At 38.9% G+C, this 21,911-nt stretch overlaps 2 protein-coding genes across 14 annotated transcripts in view; one reads left to right on the plus strand and one right to left on the minus strand.

Annotated features, from left to right (window-relative positions):
* Positions 1 to 372: 372 nt before the first annotated feature.
* si:ch1073-104i17.1 lies at positions 373 to 17,049 on the plus strand. 6 transcript variants are annotated; one of them, XR_012397650.1, is made up of 10 exons: positions 373 to 637; positions 3,068 to 3,616; positions 6,092 to 6,338; positions 6,441 to 6,517; positions 8,047 to 8,226; positions 8,313 to 8,446; positions 11,514 to 11,603; positions 11,729 to 11,895; positions 12,034 to 13,012; positions 13,429 to 14,067. XR_012397650.1 is itself a non-coding variant. In XM_001337197.10 (8 exons), the coding sequence occupies exons 1-8, from the start codon at positions 530 to 532 to the stop codon at positions 12,121 to 12,123; spliced, it is 1,728 nt and encodes a 575-aa protein (XP_001337233.3). In that variant the 5' UTR covers positions 373 to 529; the 3' UTR covers positions 12,124 to 14,067. The 6 variants fall into 6 exon arrangements, 1 of the variants encoding a protein (XP_001337233.3); XR_012397647.1 differs by having other exon boundaries at positions 8,047 to 8,446; positions 13,429 to 17,049; XR_012397648.1 differs by having other exon boundaries at positions 8,047 to 8,446; positions 12,034 to 13,018.
* Positions 11,893 to 21,911, minus strand: part of cherp (calcium homeostasis endoplasmic reticulum protein) — a 29,349-nt gene continuing 19,330 nt past the window's right edge. For 4 of the 8 annotated variants that reach the window (XR_012397330.1, XR_012397329.1, XR_012397328.1 and 1 more), the window contains 7 exons: positions 21,604 to 21,690; positions 20,200 to 20,352; positions 18,598 to 18,714; positions 18,376 to 18,470; positions 14,073 to 14,258; positions 13,292 to 13,959; positions 11,893 to 13,076 (listed from right to left, as the gene is read on the minus strand). Coding sequence is in view for 4 of the 8 variants with exons in the window: in XM_068216259.2 (XP_068072360.2) it covers positions 13,922 to 13,959; positions 14,073 to 14,258; positions 18,376 to 18,470; positions 18,598 to 18,714; positions 20,200 to 20,352; positions 21,604 to 21,690 (676 nt within the window). In the remaining 4 variants the exon portion in view is untranslated. 8 annotated transcript variants of the gene reach the window in all.

Consider the following 21,911-nt stretch of genomic DNA (forward strand, 5'->3'; position numbering starts at 1 on the left):
AACCAGGAATCTAACACATTTTTTGTTTTTACATATACGGAAAGATTTGAGCAGTGAGTCAACTTTAATCAGAAAATGTCGAAAAGTAGGGACTGAAGCCATGCATTTTTGCTTATGTATAAAAATTTTCCAAACAAGATAAAAAAGTTGAAGATAAATTCTTTAGATTTAATATTCTGAGTAATAACAAATAATTTATTTTAAACTAAAAGATTGTGCAAAGGTAGGAGGGGAGTTTAAATAACGATAGAGGTCAGACCAAACTTTCTGAACAAATTCACATGTACAAAATAAATGTAAAAATAAAGATTTGTTTCTTGATGTGAGGAAGGAAGTGAAACCAAGAGAGCCTTCGCTGCATCCGGTGACGTCAGAAAGCTCGCGACGTTGTCATGGTGAAAGTCGAGCGTCGCGTTCTCGTCAGATCCTAAAACGCGGTTTGTTATGGTTTTAAAGCGCGGCTTGCTCGGCTTTAACCGAGTCGGTGCTTGCTGATAGCACTTTAGGTGATGTTTACTAATTAATCAATATGTGGAGTCGCGGAGGACCACGGAGTTCAGCTTTGGACAGAGCTAAAGCTCAGCTCTCTGGACAGAGGATCTTAAACACTGCGGTTGTGAAGGACAAAAGAGATGAGGTTTGTGTTTTGTATTATACAAGCTTCTATATACTATCTTAAATGCACATTCTTGGCGTTGTTTTGTATGGTTATTTTACATGTATTGTGCAGTTATTTAAGAGGGAAAAACACCTTTCTATTTAATGTTATCAAAAATGTAAAACTTTCTACATTCATTTTCTTTTTGGCTTGGTCGCTTTATTTACCTGAGGTTTCCACAATGGAATGAACCGCCAACTTATCCAGCACATGCTTTACGCAGCGGATGCCCTTCTAGCTGCAACCCATCGCTAGGAAACATCCATTCACACACACATGCTACGGACAATTTAGCTTACACAATTCACCTATAACGTTACCACATGTTTTTAGACTTTTGGGGGAAACCGGAGCACCGGAACACAGGGAAGACATGTAAACTCCATACAAAATGCCAACTGACCCAGCCGGGGCTCGAACCAGCAACCTTCTTGCTGTGAGGCGTTCTACCCACTGCGCCACCCAAAACTTTCTACACCTTTTTTTATTTTTTTTATAACAGAAAGAAACATTTACATTACATTATATTACACTAAATATCATGGAGCAAGACTCAGAAATGTTTCTTTAAAGTAGATTCACCGTTTTTACAGCGCTCGTATTAGTAGATTAAGAAATCAACGACATTTAAAGATTTAGATCTTTAAGAAAAATCTAAAAATAAGGTTTTACGTATTAAATTATGTGTAAAATATTTTGACAAAAATATAATCAGGTTAAATAAATAAATAACATCTGGTTTCCTAGTGATGGGTTGAGGCTGAAAGGGCATTTGCTGTGTAAAACATGTGCTAGACAAGTTGGCGGTTCATTCCACTGTGGCAACCCCAGATTAATCATCAGCCAAGCATCAGCCAATCATAACTAAAAACTTAATATATTAAATAATATATATTCAAACTTTTATTTAATGTTTACAATCCAAATCCAATTAGATCCACTTATTTGGTAAACAAAGCAAGTCTCTCATGTAACATATCTACTAAAACAGTGGTTCTCAAACTGTGGTAGACATATCAGGCTTCCTTCTAGTGATATGCGGAGGAATCTCTGAATAATTCATGTAAAAAAATGAACACACTTTTAACCCTTTAACCCGTATGATAACACCAATGTGATCAGATAATTAATTTTAACAGGCTAAACCTTTTACTTTATTTAAAATTGTCTAATGTTTGTTATGTATTCTGTCATTTGAAGCTAATTTCCTCCCCATATTTGTAACGGTTGTTGTTGGCGTATCCCGTATTTTTTATACCCCAATTTTGACAGGAATAGTTTAATCCCTTGCTTTTCTGACTCACAAAGCCTACTCTAATGCCTTAATTAGGCCTACTACCCTCCTGTATTTCAAAACCGGTCATTATGGTGGTACTTGAAGAGACCATTTTTTTCTGAGGTGGTATTAGGTGAAAAAAGTTTGAGAACCACTGTACTAAAAGACAGAACACATTACTTTACAAACTGTATTATAAATAAATAATATGAACATTTTAATATTACTATTATTATATCACAATAATATTAGTGAAATTAATTTAAAAACTGAATAAATAAAAATTTATACACATTTACAAAAGTAAATACATAGACTCAATGGGCTAAGCCTGATTTATACTTCTGCGTCAAGTGACCGGCGTAACCCACGGCGCATGCAACGCGCGTGGCTGTGCATTTATACTTCTGCGCGCTGTCTCTGTTGGTCTGCATTAACACTTCCGAAACGCTAGTTGGCAGTGAGGTGTAAATGTTCCTCTGTGTCGAGTTTCTTCTCTGCTTTTTTTCTTTTCCTGAACACTTCCTGGATGTACAAGTGTCTCAAACTCGCTCATTTTGAGGCAGGAACCGGCGGACGTGCAACAACTTTAACTATGAGGTAAACACAAAGCAAAACTTTCCATCCGGAGCTCCTTCACGGGACCCCACACTTGTAAACAATCGATACATGGGGCTCGCGCCATTCGTGCGGCTTTCGGTCCCGCCCAGACTTGTCAGCGCTACCAAGCCGACCAATCACAGAGCTTGCGCTACACGTCGTTGCGACGTGTAGTTACAATTTTTGAGAGGTGCACGTCTGCGACGCCGACGGCCACGGCGAAGGGCTATGCGTCAGCGCCGTAGCATACACCGGCGTTTGACACAGAAGTATAAATCAGCCTTAAAGATCTGCGGAAATCTGCAGATTTCTGCTCGCAGAGAGTCCGTGTGGGCCCACGGTAAATGAGTGGCTTTGAATTATTTCAATTAATTTTAAAGGGTAATTCTCTCATGTGTGGTTTAATAACAGTTTAATGAGACGTTTGTAAGGGAAAGAAGTAAAATACATTCAATTGATTCTACCATTATTATTCGATATATTTATAATGTGTTGTAGCACCTGTAATTTTCAGCATGTTTATCTTCATCCAGGAAAACTTTGTGCAACCGTCCAGACAGACCCAATTCCAAGACCTCAGCGATGCATCCTCACCATCCCAGACTGAAAACCAGGACCCTGCGAGGAGTTTTAGCTTGGGTGGTGGTAGTCGATTTCTGAAGAAGACCTCTAAAGGCACCACAATTGAGAGAACTCCTGCAGGAACGGACGAATCTAAAATCATACCTCAGCGAAGCTCACAAAGCGCCGCGTTGAGCAAACTAGCGCTCATCGAGAACCGCATCAGAAACCAGAAAATCACAAGCAACCATACAGAACCACAGGAAATACGTTTGTCTATTCATTCCAGCAGCGATCTGAGCATGACGGGAAGTCGCTTTCTGAAGAAGAGCATTGTTTCTGAACCTCAGGAGCTGAAGTTTCCTGAGACGACGCCTGGTCTGAATGAACGTAGAGAAAGGAGAGTCAGTTTAGACAGCGACGAACAGGACATGAGAAGACTTATAGGAGACTCTTTCAGTTTATCAGAGAGTTCCTTGCTAAATGCAGCCAGGCAGAAGAGTCCTCAGGTAGCCAAAAAGGTTGGTGTTATAACAACTAAATGGGTATTTGAATCCAGGTTTGGTTTCTGTTTACTTATCCCGAATAGAAAACATCCATATCCTGGCTTAAAATGGGAGGCAATACAGTTCTTTTTTATTTTTATTTTTTTTTTTTTACAAGAAACGCATTATGAACACTTAAAACAGTAGCAAATATTGGAGTCATCTTTCATTTGTTGAATAACTTTTTGAGAAAGGAACCATATATGGTTAGTCATAAAAGTCATAAAAGTTCAAACGTCTTGTAGTCAGAGCTAGTAACACTCCAGGAACTTTTTTTCCAGTTAGTATTTCAATAATGGATAAATCGAAACATCTGATGAAGAGAAATCCAGTCAGACGGATACCTAAAAGGCTTTCTTACCCAGTTCAATTCTAACAAAAGTAACAAAGAGAGTTTAAGAGTGTTTAAATATGAAGGAAATGTTACATTTTAAATATTAAAAAATTATCCTTTGTATAAAACAACCGAGAGGCAAATAGGGGTGAGGGAAAATATCGATACAGCATTGCAATATTTTTCATTCCAATACTATATCAATACACGGACACCTATATCGATTTTACGCCACAAGGCTAGGCGAATACAACATGGGCATAATAAACTTAAAGGGCCAGGAAACCCCCTCATTTCAGCAGGGTGTTTTCACACCTCTACTTTGGTAAAGGCCGAAAAGTGGGCGTGTCCAGCTCTGTTTAGGGGGGAGTGTCGGAGGAAGAAAAGAGGCATGGTGTGGGAGTGTCTATTTGGGCGCGCTGAATTTCAGAGTCAAAACACACACACAGGGGACAATGTGACTGTGTTTACATGGACATCTGTAGTCGAATTATTTGCCAAATTATTAAATGGTGGACTTTAACTGCAGTTTGGCTCTTTCATTCAAGGAATTCATTCATGTCCCTCGCGACAAACGAGATATTTGATTCGAGGAACTGCTCTAAGCGTGTATTTTTCATGCAATGTTTGATACCACACGGCGAATGAGAGAAAAAAAAACTCAGCATTTCCCAGAAACTTAGATGCACACGACAGCTAGCGTCAGAAAGTGTGTTATTCCGGTCACAAAATGCGGTGAAAATCCTACACGAGGTTAAAGTTTGGTTGTAGTGCTAACATGTTTACACTCGGTGCAATAGTTAATAACGCAAAAACAACCAATTTACACTTTTTAGTGAAATATAGGTGTCCTAATAGTGTTTTTAGCAGTGTGGGACACATATACGACTGTCAACAGCTCAAAACATGTGTTTTGGTGTTTCGTGACCCTTTAAGGTTGTGGATGGTGCATTTACCAAGGAAAACAGAAGAAAACGTATGCAAAAGATCCCCTTTGGTCGAAAACCAAACGCAGACACTCAGTTGAGAGTAATTGAATAGATTTCCCTACAAAAAAAATCCAGCTTAAACCAGCCTAGGCTGGTTGGCTGGTTTTAGAGGGGTTTTAGCCATTTCCAGGCTGGTTGAGTTTAACTTATTATTTATATAATCTAATAATTAACTTCCAGTAAATTTGGAGTTAACCACACTCATTTCATTTGATAAAGTTGATTTACAGTGTATATTAAAATCTCTTACTCCCCAAAAAGAAGTTGTAACATTCGCTCAAGTGGTTTTGAGCAAAGGATAAATGTGAATAATGGGAGATGGAAACGCATTTTCTGTACAAACTTTCCATTACGCTGCTCTTTATTGTTGGTTGCTAGGTTACCAATACTACAGTCAGCCACTCTAACAACATGATGGAAATGTATCTAAGTCATGTTAGGGATTTTTAAAAATTTATTTATTTTATTTTTATTTTTTTGCGAACTTTGAAAAGTTTAACGCCACGTTAAGATGGAAATCTGGCTATTGTCAACAATGATACCAATATATTTATCCACTTGTTAAGAGTGACTCCACATAAAGTGGCTTCCGGATATTAGGCTTCCATGACTAATAACCGATGACCAGAAAGTGATACATTTTTTTATAAATGGTTAACATATTGGGAGTCTATGATGCAGCAAGTCCAGAAATTGTTGTATGCACCATGATTTTATATAAAATTCACTTTAACGTGTGATGTGACTAAAAACTGGTCATAAACGAATATATTCTTCGTTCAAATAAGTAGCGGCTTGGACCCGGAAACACAGATCACAGCACATGTTTATAAAGTATGCAAACATGCAAAAGTTCAGTAATTGCGGTAAATGGTTTGGAGAATAAAAAAAAAACATGGCATTGACGTACCTTTTTCTCTCGCTTTCATTCTTGCGACAAAATTGTAGCTCTTGTTCCTCCTGTAGTTCACTTACGGGTCATCCAGAGCGACTCCCACTCCTTTATACTGATCCCACTTGTCACGACTTAACAATAAGATAATCTTTTACTAATTATTAAAAAAAAAAAGTCACATAACCTTTCACTTCTGTTCTTTTCATGACTTCTTTTGAATCTCGTTTTTCCAGGTAAACACGGGAAGCACTGGGAAATCAACTGTACCTTCAGCAGCTCCTGAAAAGCATACAGTTATCAGTCATCAAAGTCTTTCCCCTTCCCCCAGAAGACCTGAATCACGTATGGTCCGCTTTACCGAACGTTCGCTGTCTTCTGAAACAAATCACAGTGAGATTCATTCTTTGGATGATGTTTTTCCTGCTGCTCCAGCACATGATTCTGAAGACACTCTGAGCGAGATGAGTGCAGCATCTGATGGTAAAAACAGCAATGCGTTGGAACTATCTGCAAACTGTAGTTTGACTTAATTGTTCACAAAAAAAGTCTATTTAACCCTTGTTCTTGATGATTTATTTGCAGATTTCAAACTGAACGTAATGACACTTGATGATTTAGCACCTATACCTTCTGAGGCAGCTGAAATCTCACTTGAAAAGGTAATCTGAATACGTAGGGTCTGTCTACACTAATCCAGAATCCATCAACACTACCTGACAAAAGTGTTGTAGCCTATCCAAGTTTTAGAAAAACAAGTTATAACTACATTTCTAGTTGATCGTTTGGTATCAGAAGTGGCTTATATGAAAGGCAAAGGCCTCTAGATTACGCATATTTTACCAAATAAAAATATGATCATGCCTTGATTTTTAATGATTTCATTAGGACAGTAAGCTCTGACTTTGCTTAGAAAAGTCTTGTCACTTAACAGACATAATGTCCCATATAGAATATAAAGTCCTGCTCAGTGGAGACAGAATGAATATTGTGTCTGACTCCATCATGATCTTGGAGGACTGCATCCATACATCTCTGACATGACTCAAATCACTGATTAATAAAGTCATCTGGAATGGCAAAGAAAGCGTTCTGTCAGGACTCCCAGAGTTCCTCAAGATCCTTTGGGGTCATCTTCAATGCCTCCTCCATCTTCCCCCAGATATGCTTAATAACTTTCAAGTCTGGTGATAGGGCTGGCCAATCCTGGAGCAGCTTAACCTTCTTTGCTTTCAGGAGCTTTGATGTGGAGGCTGAAGTATGAGCAGGAGCGCTATCCTGCTGGAGAATTTGTCCTTTCCTGCGGTTTGTAATGTAATGGGCAGCACAAATATCTTGATACCTCAGGCTGTTGATGTTGCAGATCTCTCGCACGCCCCCATACTGAATGTAACCCCAAACCATGACTTTTTCCTTCACCAAACTTGACTGATTTCTGTGAGAATCTTGGCTCCATGCTGGCTCCAGTAGGTCTTCTGCAGTATTTGTGATGATTGGGACGCAGATCAACAGATGCTCCATCAGAAAAATCCACCTTCAGCCACTTCTCCAAATGATCAACTAAAAGTCAAGTTATTATTTGTTGCTCTTACAGCTGGGATCAACGACAGGACTTTTGTCAAGTAGTGTAAAAACATTCCACATCCACACTACCACTTTCAGTATTTTCCCAAAAGTTGGTCATCCATACTGAAATTTCACTCGTGTACTGCGCATGTGTTAAGGCATTTATTTAATTTACGGCTTTTTGAAACAATGCTGCAATATTTTGAGGAAAATGTCACGTTTTTTTTTTTTTTAATGAAAGCTAATGAGCTGGAAATGTTGTGTACAGGAGTATAAAGTTGCAAATGCGAGTGGGAAAATATATTGGAATATGAGCCAAAACAACAGCCTATGAAGAAAAATATTCAGGAGTAATAAATTAATCTTTAATAACGCAGTCAAGATGGAGAGCAAACAAAACAACTACTGTACAATCAATCATTACTAAAAATGGCATTTAAGTTCCACTTTGGAGAGTATTTACTATGTTTTTTTTGCCTGAAAATTCTGCCTTAGTGTGGCTGCAAGGCCATAATGGAGAGAAATGCATGCATTTTTAAATAAAACGTTTTAGTGTAGACATGGCCTTGGAAAACAAAAATACACCATCCTTTTCTTTTACTAAAAAAGCCATTTTCAACCACAGAAAGAAACGCAAGCCAGAAAAGAAGAACGAATAAAGAAGTCTCCCGAGGTCTCAAAAGTCGCTTTACAACCCGCACCGGAGGATGTCTACGAAAGCGATTTTGAGAGTGAAATCGCATCAGAGATTACGCACAGTGAGATCTCAGAGCGTCTCTCGGATGAAGATAAAGACACCTCTTTGGTCAGCGAGGCACAGTACAGCTCTCACAAATCACAGGATGTTGATCATGAGGAGCATTCTTTCTCACAATCTTCTGTCTCGTCCAGTGGAAATTCAGATTCTTCTTCGAACTCTAGCTCATCCAATGCGACAGTGACACGTGGCCCCAGTCTTGAGCGTAATGTGAAGGAGGCTGCAGTACAGACACAGGTGGATGGATTTGCGTACACATGGTCTTCTGGTAGGTCTTTTTAGCATCAGCCAAACCTCATTTATTTGGGGTGTATCTCGAAGTCATAATTTAGGGTCATTTCCATTCTGGTTTCAGAGAAATGCGTTTAGGTGAATCTTGCAAAACACGTCTAGATCGTATTTCAATTTCTATAAACAGCACATCCATTATGGTAATAGTTTAGGACTAGTTTAATTTTTGTTTTCAAAGAAAACTTCCTTAGAAGGGGTCCTCAGGAACATAGTTTAGGACCACTTTCACCAGTCAAACGTATATGTCTATGTCATAAGTGTCCCTCTGGGTTATAGCTTAGGACCACTTTTGTTCTTGCTATGAGATAGATGCATTTAATCTGGGCACAAAATCTGGTCATTGGCAGCATGTAGCAACATTTTGTAGATCCGATATTCAAACTTCCATTTGTTTGGGTCTCCCTCAGGGTAATAGATTGAACCACTTTTGCTTTTATTTTTAACACACAACTTAGTCCTATTTTTATTTGTATAATTATTTTTTTTCTCAAGGTTTTCATCTTTAAAATGCACAGGACAGTGGAGATTACAGACAGGAAAATGTGGGGAGCAGAGATAGGGAAAGATTTGGCAAAGAACCTCGAGCACCTAGGTGCTATGATGGCTGATTTATACTTCTGCGTCAAACGCACGCATATGCTACGGCGTTGACGCATAGCCCTACGACCTGGCCGTCTGCGTCGCTGACGTGCACCTCTCAAAAAAATTTAACTACATGTCGCAACGACACGTAGCGCAAGCTCTGTGATTGGTCGGCTTGGTAGCGCTGAAGAGTCTGGGCGAGGCCGAGAGCCGCACGAATGGCGCGAGCCCGATGGAGCGATTATTTACAAGTGTGGAGTCCCGTGAAGGAGCTCCAGATGGAAAGTTTTGTTTTGTGTTTACCTCATAGTTAAAGTTGTTGCACGTCCGCTGGTTCCTGCCTCAAAATGAGCCACTTGTACATCCAGGAAGTGTTCAGGCAAAGCAAAACAGCAGCAAAGAAACTCGACACAGAGGAACATTTACACCTCACTGCCAATTAGCGTTTCGGAAGTGTTAATGCAGACCAACAGAGACAGCGCGCAGAAGTATGCACTGCTATGCTTGTTGCATGCACCGTGGGTTACGCCGGTCACTTGATGCAGAAGTATAAACCAGGCTTTTGTCGATGCAGCCACATGCACACATAGGGGAAGATTTGACCTCGAGCACCTAGGTGCTATGAAGGCTGATTTATACTTCTGCGTCAAACGCACGCATATGCTACGGCGTTGACGCATAGCCCTACGACCTGGCCGTCGGCGTCGCTGACGTCCACCTCTCAAAAAAATTTAACTACACGTCGCAACGACGTGTAGCGCAAGCTCTATGATTGGTCGGCTTTGTCTCGCTGACGAGTCTGGGCGGGACCGAGAGCCGCGCGAATGCCGGTCACTTGACGCAGAAGTATAAACCAGGCTTTTGTCGATCCAGACACATGCACACATAGGGCTCAACCTGTGCAGTGCACATGAGCTTTTTAGTCTTGGATAGAAAGTGGTCTTTAAAAATGATCTGAAGTGCTTCAGTTCGCAACAATCTCTCTCTCTCTCTCAATATTTATATATTTCTGTCTCGAGAGCAATATTTTGTATTGATCGCCCGCTCCCGTTCAAATAACACCAATCGCTACCACGTTTTATTCTGAAGTTTATTCCCACACCGCAAGAAATCTGGTCGGGTCCCGTAGCTCCTGCAGTACAGCCGCGGGAATTCAGACCTCTAGTCTAGATCATACATATACAATTGTATGTATTTTTGTCATCATATTTATTTATTTATTTAGTCTATCAAGGTTAGTTTGGACCACTTTTTTTGTTTATTTCCTGGAGAAATGTATTTGGTTAAATATCTCAAAACTGTCAAAAAAAACATGCGAAGGAGTTTTTTTAGGGATACTGTAACAAATGAGATATTTTTTGTTTTTCTTCTGTTGCGCTCAACAAACAACCAAATGAACAGAGAAGGGTCTCATGACCTTAGGGTTAACTTCACACCTTTCTCCAAATTTCAGGAGGTAAAATATTGACACTTAAGCATGACCAAATAACCAGAGAAGGGTCTCCGGACCTTAAGGTTAACTTTCTCCAAATTTCAGGAGGTAGAATATTGACTCTAGATAATCATGCTGACAATACAAACCTCAAATTAGTGCTTTACAATCAGAAATAATGTGCAACTAGCTGAGAGAGGAGGTGGGCCTGATCAACTCACACTTCTCTCTTACCTATTAGGCCAACCTTTGGCCAGCACCCAAATTTTGACTATAAAGATGAGGGTTTCTTGCTGAAACATTGGAAGCTCAGCCGTGGGATAAGTGCACATCGCCCGGCATTCTCGGACACACGTGTTGGTTTTCCAATGTGACTGCAACGGGCTCCCCAGTCTTTGAAGAGGAAAATGATGGCACGTCTCTGAGGTTGTATATACTATCAAATTGCTTGAAGTTTTCATTATCTGTCTTTTATTCATGTAATCTCATCTTTATTTCGCATTATAAGCCTTTTATGCAATTTTGTTGTATTTTGATTAATGATGTTCATGAGTATGATTCATGATTATTGAATATTATTGTGATAATTGATATCAGCTGTGTGTACCAGCAATAAACAGTTGTATTGCTTGATTAGTATGGTGTATGGACCATTATTGGTGCCTTCTCTTGTCGATTAGCACCACACTTGTCTCACTTGCATAAACACATACCATACTAAAACCTTTTTGGTATGCTGAAACATTTTACATACTAAAATTTGGGGCATACTAAAACAGATACTCTTAGGGTTATAGTTTAGGACCATTTTGTTCATGCTCTGAGAGAAATGTATTTGGGTGAATATCACAAGACCAATACTTATTTAATCTGGGTCATACTCGCATTTCAAAGTTTGGTTGTATTGTCGCAGTATTTTCATTACAATAATTAGTTTTTTTTATCTCCTACATTTCTATTACAGTACCTTAGATTGATTTAAATATGTTTGGTTTTTGCTTTACCCGTTGACTTCTGTACAATTTTTTAGGAATGGCTGCTGCTGGTCCTTCAATAGGCATGAAATATGTGGACCCGACTCCAATAGCCAGTCACACAGTCAGCGCTGAAGCCATAGAGAGTGAGTATGATGCCCATTACACACTTTACATCCAAATAACCACAAGTCTAGAAAATTTGACCAAAAAAAAAAAAAAAAAAGTGACTCTCTTACTGCAATTGAAATGATTCGTTCCACTTCAACAGCTTTAACATCATATAGTCCTGCCATTTTTGCGCTCAATGACATGTTGAGGCAACAGCTGGGCCTCACGAGAGCGTTCATTGACTCCACAAGACATCACTACACATCAGTGCTCGAGTCGCTGGGGCCTGCAGACTACAAATACACCACACTGCAAGACACTAAAGAGGTAACAACACATTTTTACTGCAGCAGCTACACCATGAGGAATGAAACTAAACTCATCATATCATTTAGCCTATGAAACATTGACACAGCACTGTCTCTCTTACATATTTACTAACAGGAGTTTTTTTGTCTGTTTTAGTTCATCCGAGCTCACAGGCCACCCAGAATAAGTATCGAAGATGCTCTAGAGAAAGTTCAACAGGAAATGAAGGACAGCCATTACATTTAAATAATCATGTTCAACATTTTGGATGCATCATCCACAGATAACAAAAAAGCCATTTTGTTAACAAAGGGGTCATGAAATACCTTTTTACATTTTGTACTGTACTCTGAAGACCACTTATTATGTTATCAAGATGTTTTTGCATCACAAAAGCATCATGATTGAGAAATAATTGACTATTTTCTGTCCCACTGAAAGTGAAAGTCATGACGTGGCCAAGTATGGCAACCCATACTCAGAATTTGTACTCTGCATTTAACCCATCCAAGTGGGCACACATACAGTAATGAACACACACCCCAGAGCAGTGCGCAACTGTGGCGCCCGGGGAGCAGTTACTGGAGGATCAGTGCCTTACTAAAGGGATTCACCTCAGCCATGGTATTGAGGGTGGTGAGAGCAATGGTTATTCACTCCCAACACCTACAATCCCTGTAAGGTCCCGTGACTCAAAGCTGTGACATTTCTATCCCAATTCAATTCAGCTTTATTTGTATAGCGCTTTTACAATGTAGATTGTGTCAAACAGCTTCACATAAATGGTCATAGTAACTGGATCAGGGTAGTTCAGTTTTTAGTGTTTAAGTTCAGTTCAGTTCAGTTTAGCTCAGTTCAGTGTGGTTTGAAGTCATTATTGAGAGTCCAAACACTGAAGAGCAAATTCGTCGATGAGTAGCTTTTCAGATCCTGAACCATGCAAGCCAGTGGCGACAGCGGAGAGGGAAAAAAAAAAACTTCAATAGGAGAGTGAAGAAAAAAAACCTTGAGAGAAACCAGACTCAGTTCGGCACGACCATTTTAATTTCTCCGCTGGCCAAAAGTCTTGTGCAGAGCTGCAGTCCAACTCTTAAACCATTAGGCTAAGGTGGCCCCACTTTTACATTATTGTGTAGTACAGGCGTGACCAACCCTGTTCCTGGAGATCGACCTACCTGCAGATTTCCACGTGGTGCTCGCTGCAGAGCCATTTGAGGAGAGCTGAGCTCCAGCGAGGGGGAGCTTAAGCTTGAGCTCCACCTTTTTTGCACTTCTTCTACGAGTGATGTCACTGGGGGTAGGGTTAGGGGTGGGGTTGGTGTACGCATTAAAACAGCTTACAGGAGGAGAAGCGACAGCTCATGCTCCCCCTCGCTGGAGCTCAGCTCTCCTCAAATGGCTCTGCAGCGAGCACCTCTCACAGATTTCACCTGCAACACATATCGAACACACCTGCCTGTAATTATCAAGTGCTGTTCAGTGCCTAATTAATTGGTTCAGGTGTGTTTGATCAGGGTTGGAGCTGAACTTTGCAGGAAAGTTGATCTCCAGGAACAGGATTGAGCACTACTGGTGTAGAACGTCCCAGTCATTATGGCAACTGCCTTCAATGTAATCTGTTTTTAGATTCATAAATGCGTTATAGTATTATAAGTTCATATATGTCAAAAGATCAAAGGAATTTTATTTTGTCAATTCATGACCCCTTTGAATCAATGCTTATGCAATAATGTGCCTAAAAAAACAGCTTTTTTTTGTATCTATTTATTATCGTTCACATTAAACCAAGACAAAATCATGTATGCATGAATTAAATGTTTACATAAAGATGGTGCCCTTTTTAAAAAAGTCTTTTATTTTGCTTGTACAGAGTCTTCGATTAATCGAACGAAACACTGGCGATGACACTGACACTTCTGCGAGTTACAGTTTGACGCTTGGATGAATTTCACTACAAAAATGAACAGAGGGCGAGATAAAACATCCAAAGTAAATGTGAAAATTAGCTCGGGGACATCTACAGTATAAAACAGACCGTGGTTGATCACTCGGTGCTCGCGGGCTCCTGCGGGTCTCTGCTTACTGAGGATAAAACAGATCACAGCACATGTTTATAAAGTACGCAAACATGCAAAAGTTCAGTAATTGCGGTAAATGGTTTGGAGAATAAAAAGAAAAACATGGCATTGACGTACCTTTTTCTCTCGCTTTCATTCTTGCGACAAAATTGTAGCTCTTGTTCCTCCTGTAGTTCACGTACGGGTCATCCAGAGCGACTCCCACTCCTTTATACTGATCCCACTTGTCCCGAATGTCTCCACCTTTGATTGGGTCTTGAATACCTTGTTCTTTAGCGCCAAGACCTCCTGATCCACTCCAGCCTGCGGGACGAACAGGAATGGATTTAGTGCTCCATCCTACTCAGAATATGCATATATTCAAGCCTTAAGGTCTGTAAACGCTCTGCTCTGATTGGGCAGCTGACTAATGAGTCGTTTACACCAGACGTGGACTGCACCGATAGATTGCAATATTCGCGTGTAAATAGACGCATGAACATTTTAAGTTTACTCACTTCATTCTCACGTCAAATTCACTTTAAGATAGACAAGGATTCGCATTATAGGCAGGGCTTCTGTCTGCCTGGTGACTCTAGTTTCGTTGCTAAAGGCTGACATACATTCTAATGAGAGATTAGTTGTGTTTCATGTACTTTAGGAAGGCAGAAAAACGGCATAGATTCGTTCGGCGCCGTGTCTGAGTTCATTAGATCCTTTCAGAGGTGCACCCAGCTCTGTGAATTCATCAACTCCTACATAAACTACCTGGATGATGGATGATGGAAGCTTTCAGCGGTGCTTCTGACTGAGCCGAGCCCAGTTTATTGAGCTGTTGTCAGGTGTCGGCAGGAAGATTTTCCCTTAGGACATCATTAAAAGGCGCTACATCATAATCAAACCCATACAAGAGCAAGCTCCTGATTGGTTAACGCAGCAGGAATGTCAGCTAAAGTTCAGATTTTCCAACTCGAGCGATACGGCAAATGACAAGTTAAGCATGTCAAAGCCCAAAAGGCTGAATTCACGATGTGTCATTCGTTCCATTCTCATCGCCTCATTCACGTGAATGGCCCTGCAGGATGTCTAATCTGGTATATGCATTGACTTAACACGTAAACTGAAAAAATAAAATAAAACATTTCGGCAGATACATCGTCATATACGCAGCCTTTTAAATCAGGGCTCCCCAACTACCAGGTCGAGGCTACGTACCGAGTTGTGAAAGAGTTTCTACCAGGTCCCAAGAAAACAAAGGTACTCTATTTGTGATCCCACTTTATTGTGAGTTACCAATGCAGAAGTATAAATCAGCCTTTAGCAACATATCGAAAACAATCCGACGGGTACATCAACCATCTTTACTAAGATAAACGAACATTGAGTACGTTTGCATGGGCAACAATACTTTAATACGATTAAGAGAATGATTAAGAGTCAGCGATTTTTGGTTACCTTAATCAGACTAAAGTCATAACTGAACTAATCAAAAATGGAATTAATATGTGGAGTATGCAAATATTAGTTGTATTATTAAAGTAAACACTGCAATCACACTATTACCTATAACTGTTAACCTTTTTACCTGTAACTAGGTACTTTCGCCACATTTTAAGACAAGATCCACAAACGCGGCTGTCAGTAAAAGACCGCACTTTTCTTTCCATTTGGCGTGCGTTATTAAATTCCATTAAAACATCACTCTTCCATCAGTCCTTACTTCATATTCACGTCTTAGGGTGCTTTCACATCTGTAGTTCGCTTCATTTGGTCTGGATCAAGGGCAAAAAGTGATACATTGTTGCATTTTCTGCCGTCTTTGGGTCGTTTTCACACCACACTGCTGGCTTTGGTCCAAACCAGATTAAACGAACCAAACTGCAGTCATCTGACAAAATCCACATCTCTCATTGGTCAGATGTTGTTGAATATATTTCCTAAAGTGCTTTTTGATTGGTTAGAATTCACGTGCAGGAAAATGCCAATAAAGTCCCACAAGTAAACAAACCGGCACACACAAAATGTCGGTTTTACTCTGGAGGGACGACTGCGCTGACTGATTGTATGCCTGCTTTAGACAAACTAAACATTTCGAGAATAAAGTGCGGCCGCGGCTGAAAAACAATGTTTTAATGCATCACACGTCACTTCAGGAGGAGGCGTGAATAAATTTAGCTAAACTGCGACATAGTCATCTTGCAGAAATATTACCAACAATCCATCAGGTAATGTTTTGCCTCTTTCTCTCTTTCTGTTGGTAAAGCGCTGTCAACAAATATTTTTCCTCCATATCCCATACTGCACAGCGCATCGGCCTACGGTAGCTGGATTAGTCCAAAAGCCGCAGTACTTTCTGAGGTTGGACCTGTTTTAGTACAGATCATATTCTCACCACAAACGAACCGCTCCAAGAGGGAAAACGATCTCTAGTGCAATTCAATCTAACTAAATAAGGCAGGTGTGAAAGCACCCTTATACCCCAGTTTGTCATTGTAAGAATTGAAATATTACAAATATTCTGATATCTTTGACAATTCAAATCATGAGCTGAAGACAGGGCCAATGGACTCCACAACCCACCAGGGGGGAATGCGTGAAAAACCAGTTCCTGCTGCATTTGCATCTGACTATGCTGAGACTCAGCTTCATCCCCCCAATTCACGCATATGGTCATTTCAATGTTTGAATGTTTTAGATTAACCAAACTGACTAATTATCATGTTTGATATCATTTGAAATGTCTCATTGCGATTGGTACAATAGTCTCATTCTCTCAGAAATAGACATAATCAAAACAATAAATATATAACTTCAGGCATCTTTTGAACCACTGTGAAGGGTGTGACTTTTTACACACACCCCCTTCCTTGAGGGAATTCTTGGATTATTTAAGGCAAGGTTTGAGAAAAACTCAAGGCGATTCTGCCTAACCAAATCAGCCCATAACATGGGGTCTGCCCCATGTTATGTATATTTCAAAGTCAGGAATGCATCTTTTTCATCTTGGAGTTATCTTTGATAATTTGATGTTTTGTATTGATCATTTATGAATTGACTGATTGAATTGGCATAATACATTTACCTGACTAATAAATTATGTTTTGAATGATTCAAACAGAGTTCGTGTTATTATCACTGATAAATGTTGTTGTCCATAGCACTACAAGCCACTGTACAGGTTAGTAACAGACTAAAACATGTTAGACGGAGCAGCGTGGCACACTATTCAATGTTGTTAGAGATCCGACTAACAAATTGGCATTTATTCATGTATACTTGGACTGTAAAAGGCCAACTATTTAGAACAACAAAATATTGTTGAAACTACTTTAAATGTGGATATTTAGGCCTTCATCTACAATAGTATAATCCTGCGCGATTATTATCAAAATACTTTGTCTTGATTAGACAACAGTAGATAACAGATCCATGGGGACCACATAAAAATCTCCTAAATTGAGTAAGTAGTGTTCTGCCTTTTTAGGAGAGTGGTTAATCGCCTCTGTTTAATGACCAAGACTGACAAGCTTGTATTAAGAGATTGTATACCCGGCCGGTGCAAGACTCGAGATGCTATCGGAATCTGAGTAAATGAGAATAAGGTATAATAACAAATCAAAAGAATATTCAATCATAATCTAAAATAATGTGAAAGGAAGCAAAATAATCTTATCAATGTTTTATAATTGGAGTCAGATAAAACGAGGATAAACACATTAATATTCTAAACCATCTCATACTAAAATTGGAGTCAGATATGAGCTAAGTTTAATATAAATCAACATTGTGCACTGGAAAGGCCGAACATGCAGTGAACCTTCATCCACCATTGGATACCGTCATTGGACCAACTGGCTGGACCCTACAGTCATACCGGTATTAATGAAATGTTCATGAGTGAAATTGAAACTGTCGAACTTTAGTTTAAGTATAAAAATTAAAGATGAAAAACCCAAAATTACATGAAACTCTGCAGGAAACGTGGATAGCCTGGTGACGCAACATTAAAAAAGCATTTCACGTAAACACCTTAATTACATTATTGTCGTATTCAGATTAAGGCAAATATATAGATAACTGATATCCATGTTAACAAAGTCAGTGGTGTCTTCGAAGTAAGTAAATGATCCAGAAGGCCATCCTGCTGATTTGATTGAGAAGGGCACTTTTTTTGCTAGATGGCTCAACAGTTTGACTTTCGTTCAGCATCATTCATTTTAAAAAGCACCTGCTCCATTTTATTTGTATATGTTTTACTCGAATTTATTAACTCTACATGTGCCTGCTAGTTAGCTGTGGAGCTAACGTTAATCATATTCTCTCTAATGAAAGCATAAAAATCGTCCTCATAATTTACTCGAGTGCACGCCTCAAATTCTCGCGCCCCCCTTAATAGGTGCTGGCGCCCCACAGTTTGAAAACCCAGATCTGGATCACTTACCCATCTTCATGAGCATCTGATGACCCTTGTTTTCTTCTCCCAATCTGAGGTCAGGAGGTATCGCAGCAGAGCTTGAACCCAAGCCAGATGTGGAGCTGGGTTAAAAATGAAACAGATGTAGATAATAATGAATGCACCGAAATGAACAGTCTAAACCCAAACTGAAGTTCCTGGTCGCACCGAGCAAGACCAGTTTGTAATAGTTATTACAGATCCACTTACGGTGGTGTTGGACTGCGTGATTTTGTGGCATGGGGACGCTTTTCTGGAGATCGTGATCTAGATCTGGATTTGGAGCGAGAGCGACTTCCGGATCTGGATCTGGAGCGACTCTGGCTCCTACATAAGAAAGTGAAAAAATAGGTTCAGTAACTTTTTGTAGCTAGAAATAAACAGTTTAAGCCTAGTTCACACTACAGGATTTTAAACATCAGCAGATCGCTGTGCTGTTCACACTACATGACTTGACTTTGTGTCTTTTAATCTCTGTGGTGTTCACACTACGCAACTATCTGTGAATGATCCACAAGAGGGGGGTCACACACTACATGATCTGACAACAACTCATTCCCCATCAGCTCATTCAAGCTACCAAACCACAGCCAATGAAAATTTGAGGGAGGAGTCGTCAGAAAAAGCTGAACACTATTGGCTGCTTGTGTGCTGATTACATCACTGACAGTGTTTCAGGCTTTGGAGAAAGCATTTAAAAACATCGTCAAATCAGCTGATTTATGAGCGGATTAATCACTCATCTGCAAGGTTTGAGTGGAGAGATACACAGAGAGTTTTTAATTTTTGTAATTTTATAACTCTTTGAAATAAAACTAACATATTTATAACACCCTGCCGTTTTCAAACTATCAGTGTATTTCTTTCTGACATTGTTATTATTTTTATTACAAAACAGTAAAGAACTGAGCATTTCTGCCTTAAATTACCATATTGGTCAAAATGACTGCATGCATGTCTGATACTTTTCGCTGTGACTTTAAATATGTGTGCATTTTCTTGCCTAGCAACTTCCTGCTAACATAAACAAAACTTTCTGATGGCAAAAACATCAATTTACTTCAGATATCTTTCAAAACAGCATATTCTGTGCTGTGAAATAGCTCCTGTTTGAAAGTGAAAATGAAAGCCAAGACCTTTAAGTGTTTTAGTATCTTAACTACATATTTATAGGCTGTATTACCAAAAAATATTATATTTTTAGGGTAATGGTGTCATTAAATATGATACCAGACATTCAAAGCTTAATTTTAATATCTCAACAGCTTTGAATGTAAATATGTTGTGACAGTATGGGTTTTATATGAGAACGATCAGAATGAGCAGTATGGTAATTCTAATAGTTACAGAATTCTAGTTCCACTGTTAATATATCCTACTCTCGTGTCTGTGCTAACGCAGAATGAAGCGAGTGCACCGATGCCCATTGTGACCAATCACAGATGTTTCTGCTGAGCTCCTGAACACACAGGCATTCAGCTCATGCTGATATGCTCTCTCATTGGCTGCAGCTCGTCACTACATCTGACCAACACGTGGGGTTGAGTCGGCCGACTGCTCTGGAATATTTAGCATGCTGAATGTTGGATTTCCGTCTGCGAGGTGTCGGCGACGCGTCAGCGAGCCTCGTTGATGCGTTGTTCAGTAGTTCACACATAAAGAGCGGCGAGCGCCGAGCACCCGCAGATTTCTTCCCGATCACAGCCCGATCTGTCGGCGAGCTCGTTAACTTCCAAATCGGGCTCAAATCAGGCTTAAAATCCTTTAGTGTGAACTAGACATTAGTTGCCAAAGCGGATGTTTTTTTCAGACCTGGAGCGAGATCGAGAGTAGGAGCGAGAACGAGAGCGGGATCTGGATCGGGATCGGGATCTGGAGCGAGAGGATTTGGAAGATCTGGAGCTGGAGTGTGAAGAGGATCGTCCTCGGCTGTGTGACCGGCTGCGGGACCGACTCCCTCGGGCACTGAATAAAATGAACAAAATTAAATTAAACAAGTAATGTCACTTATTAGGAAACTATCGGAATCACTTTATAGCCAGCAATGAGATATCTTTCAACACTCAAAAGTCTGATACGACTTCAATAATTTAAATGTCGATGAATACATCAAAATTAAGATGTTATGTGCCTAACTAAGAGAAAGTTATACTTTTATTAAACCACAAATAAAAAACACTTTTATTTTGTAATTATTAATATGTGTCAGTTACCATAGTTAATACAATTTTTGTTTATTAAAATGTGGATTAGAGATATGTTTGGGATATAGATCAAATTAAATTAAACAGTGACTCAAAACTAAAATAACACTTGTTAGTAATAAATATAAAGAAACAATCAAATTTTATGTAATAAAAATGTTTTTTTTAAATAATTTTCTATAGTTTTTTTAGTTTTTTTTTTTACTTAAAGTTTTCCATTTTTACTTCGGTTTTTACTTTGGTTTAATAATTTTTGTCATTCTAGTGTCTCATGTATATTATATCATTCGAGTGCCTATTCTAGTGTTTATCATGAAATTGGCCATGTTTTATTTTCAGTGGTCATTTTAATTTTTAGATTTTCAGTGTTCATTTTTATTTTAAACTAGGTCTTATTAGTTTCGTTCTTTTATTGCACTTAAAATAACACTTATTAAATTTAACAGTATTTTAGGTAACTATAACTTTACAAAACTATATTATTCATGAATATATAGAATATTTTTATATTGATTTTACTGATTTCATTTAAAATGTTACAATTTACACTTTGTGTTTTACTAGCTTATTTCAAAGTAATAGTTAATTTTAATTTTACATTAAAATTTTTGTCTTATATTAAACTTATATATATACATGTACACACATTAAATGTATATATACACATATACACACACACACATACAGGAATTATATATACAGGAATTAATCGCGACTAGAAAATTGTTAAGTGCATTTTAATTAATATTAACGTTACACTAAGTAGTTTTAGTTATTTGGTTATACATATATATATATATATATATATATACACATTTATTTATATATATATATATATATATATATATATATATATATATGAAATAATTTGCCAAGGAACATTTCTAATGTTAAATGTTCTTTACCGGTAACACATATACTGCATTTCACTTAAAAACAATTCAATAGTTGACGATTTTGTTATCAAAAACACATGCACTTTAAAAACACATTAAAATAATAAATTTACCACCTGCTGCGTTTGTCCTGCTCCTTCTTCCGCCTGGCTCTCATTTTGGCCCTGAAGAACTCGTACAGTCCATTCTGCTCCCAGCCCTCACTAAAGAAAAAAAAAACAATTGATAAGCATCATTCCAATTGAAAGTGTACACATTACAGTGCATTATGCAAGAGAATACCAAGTCTAAAGTGCCGTTTGCGAATGAGTAACGGTTTCTGCAGTTCTGATGTCAGCTGCAGATGTGAATGAACGGTGGAAGAAAGTAGTTCCTTGCACAAAAAGTATTGAGACTCTTCGTGTTTGATCTTCTTTTTTATATA

This window comes from Danio rerio, chromosome 22 (genome assembly GCF_049306965.1).
Source record: "Danio rerio strain Tuebingen ecotype United States chromosome 22, GRCz12tu, whole genome shotgun sequence".
In the NCBI taxonomy this organism is placed as follows: Eukaryota; Metazoa; Chordata; class Actinopteri; order Cypriniformes; family Danionidae; genus Danio; species Danio rerio.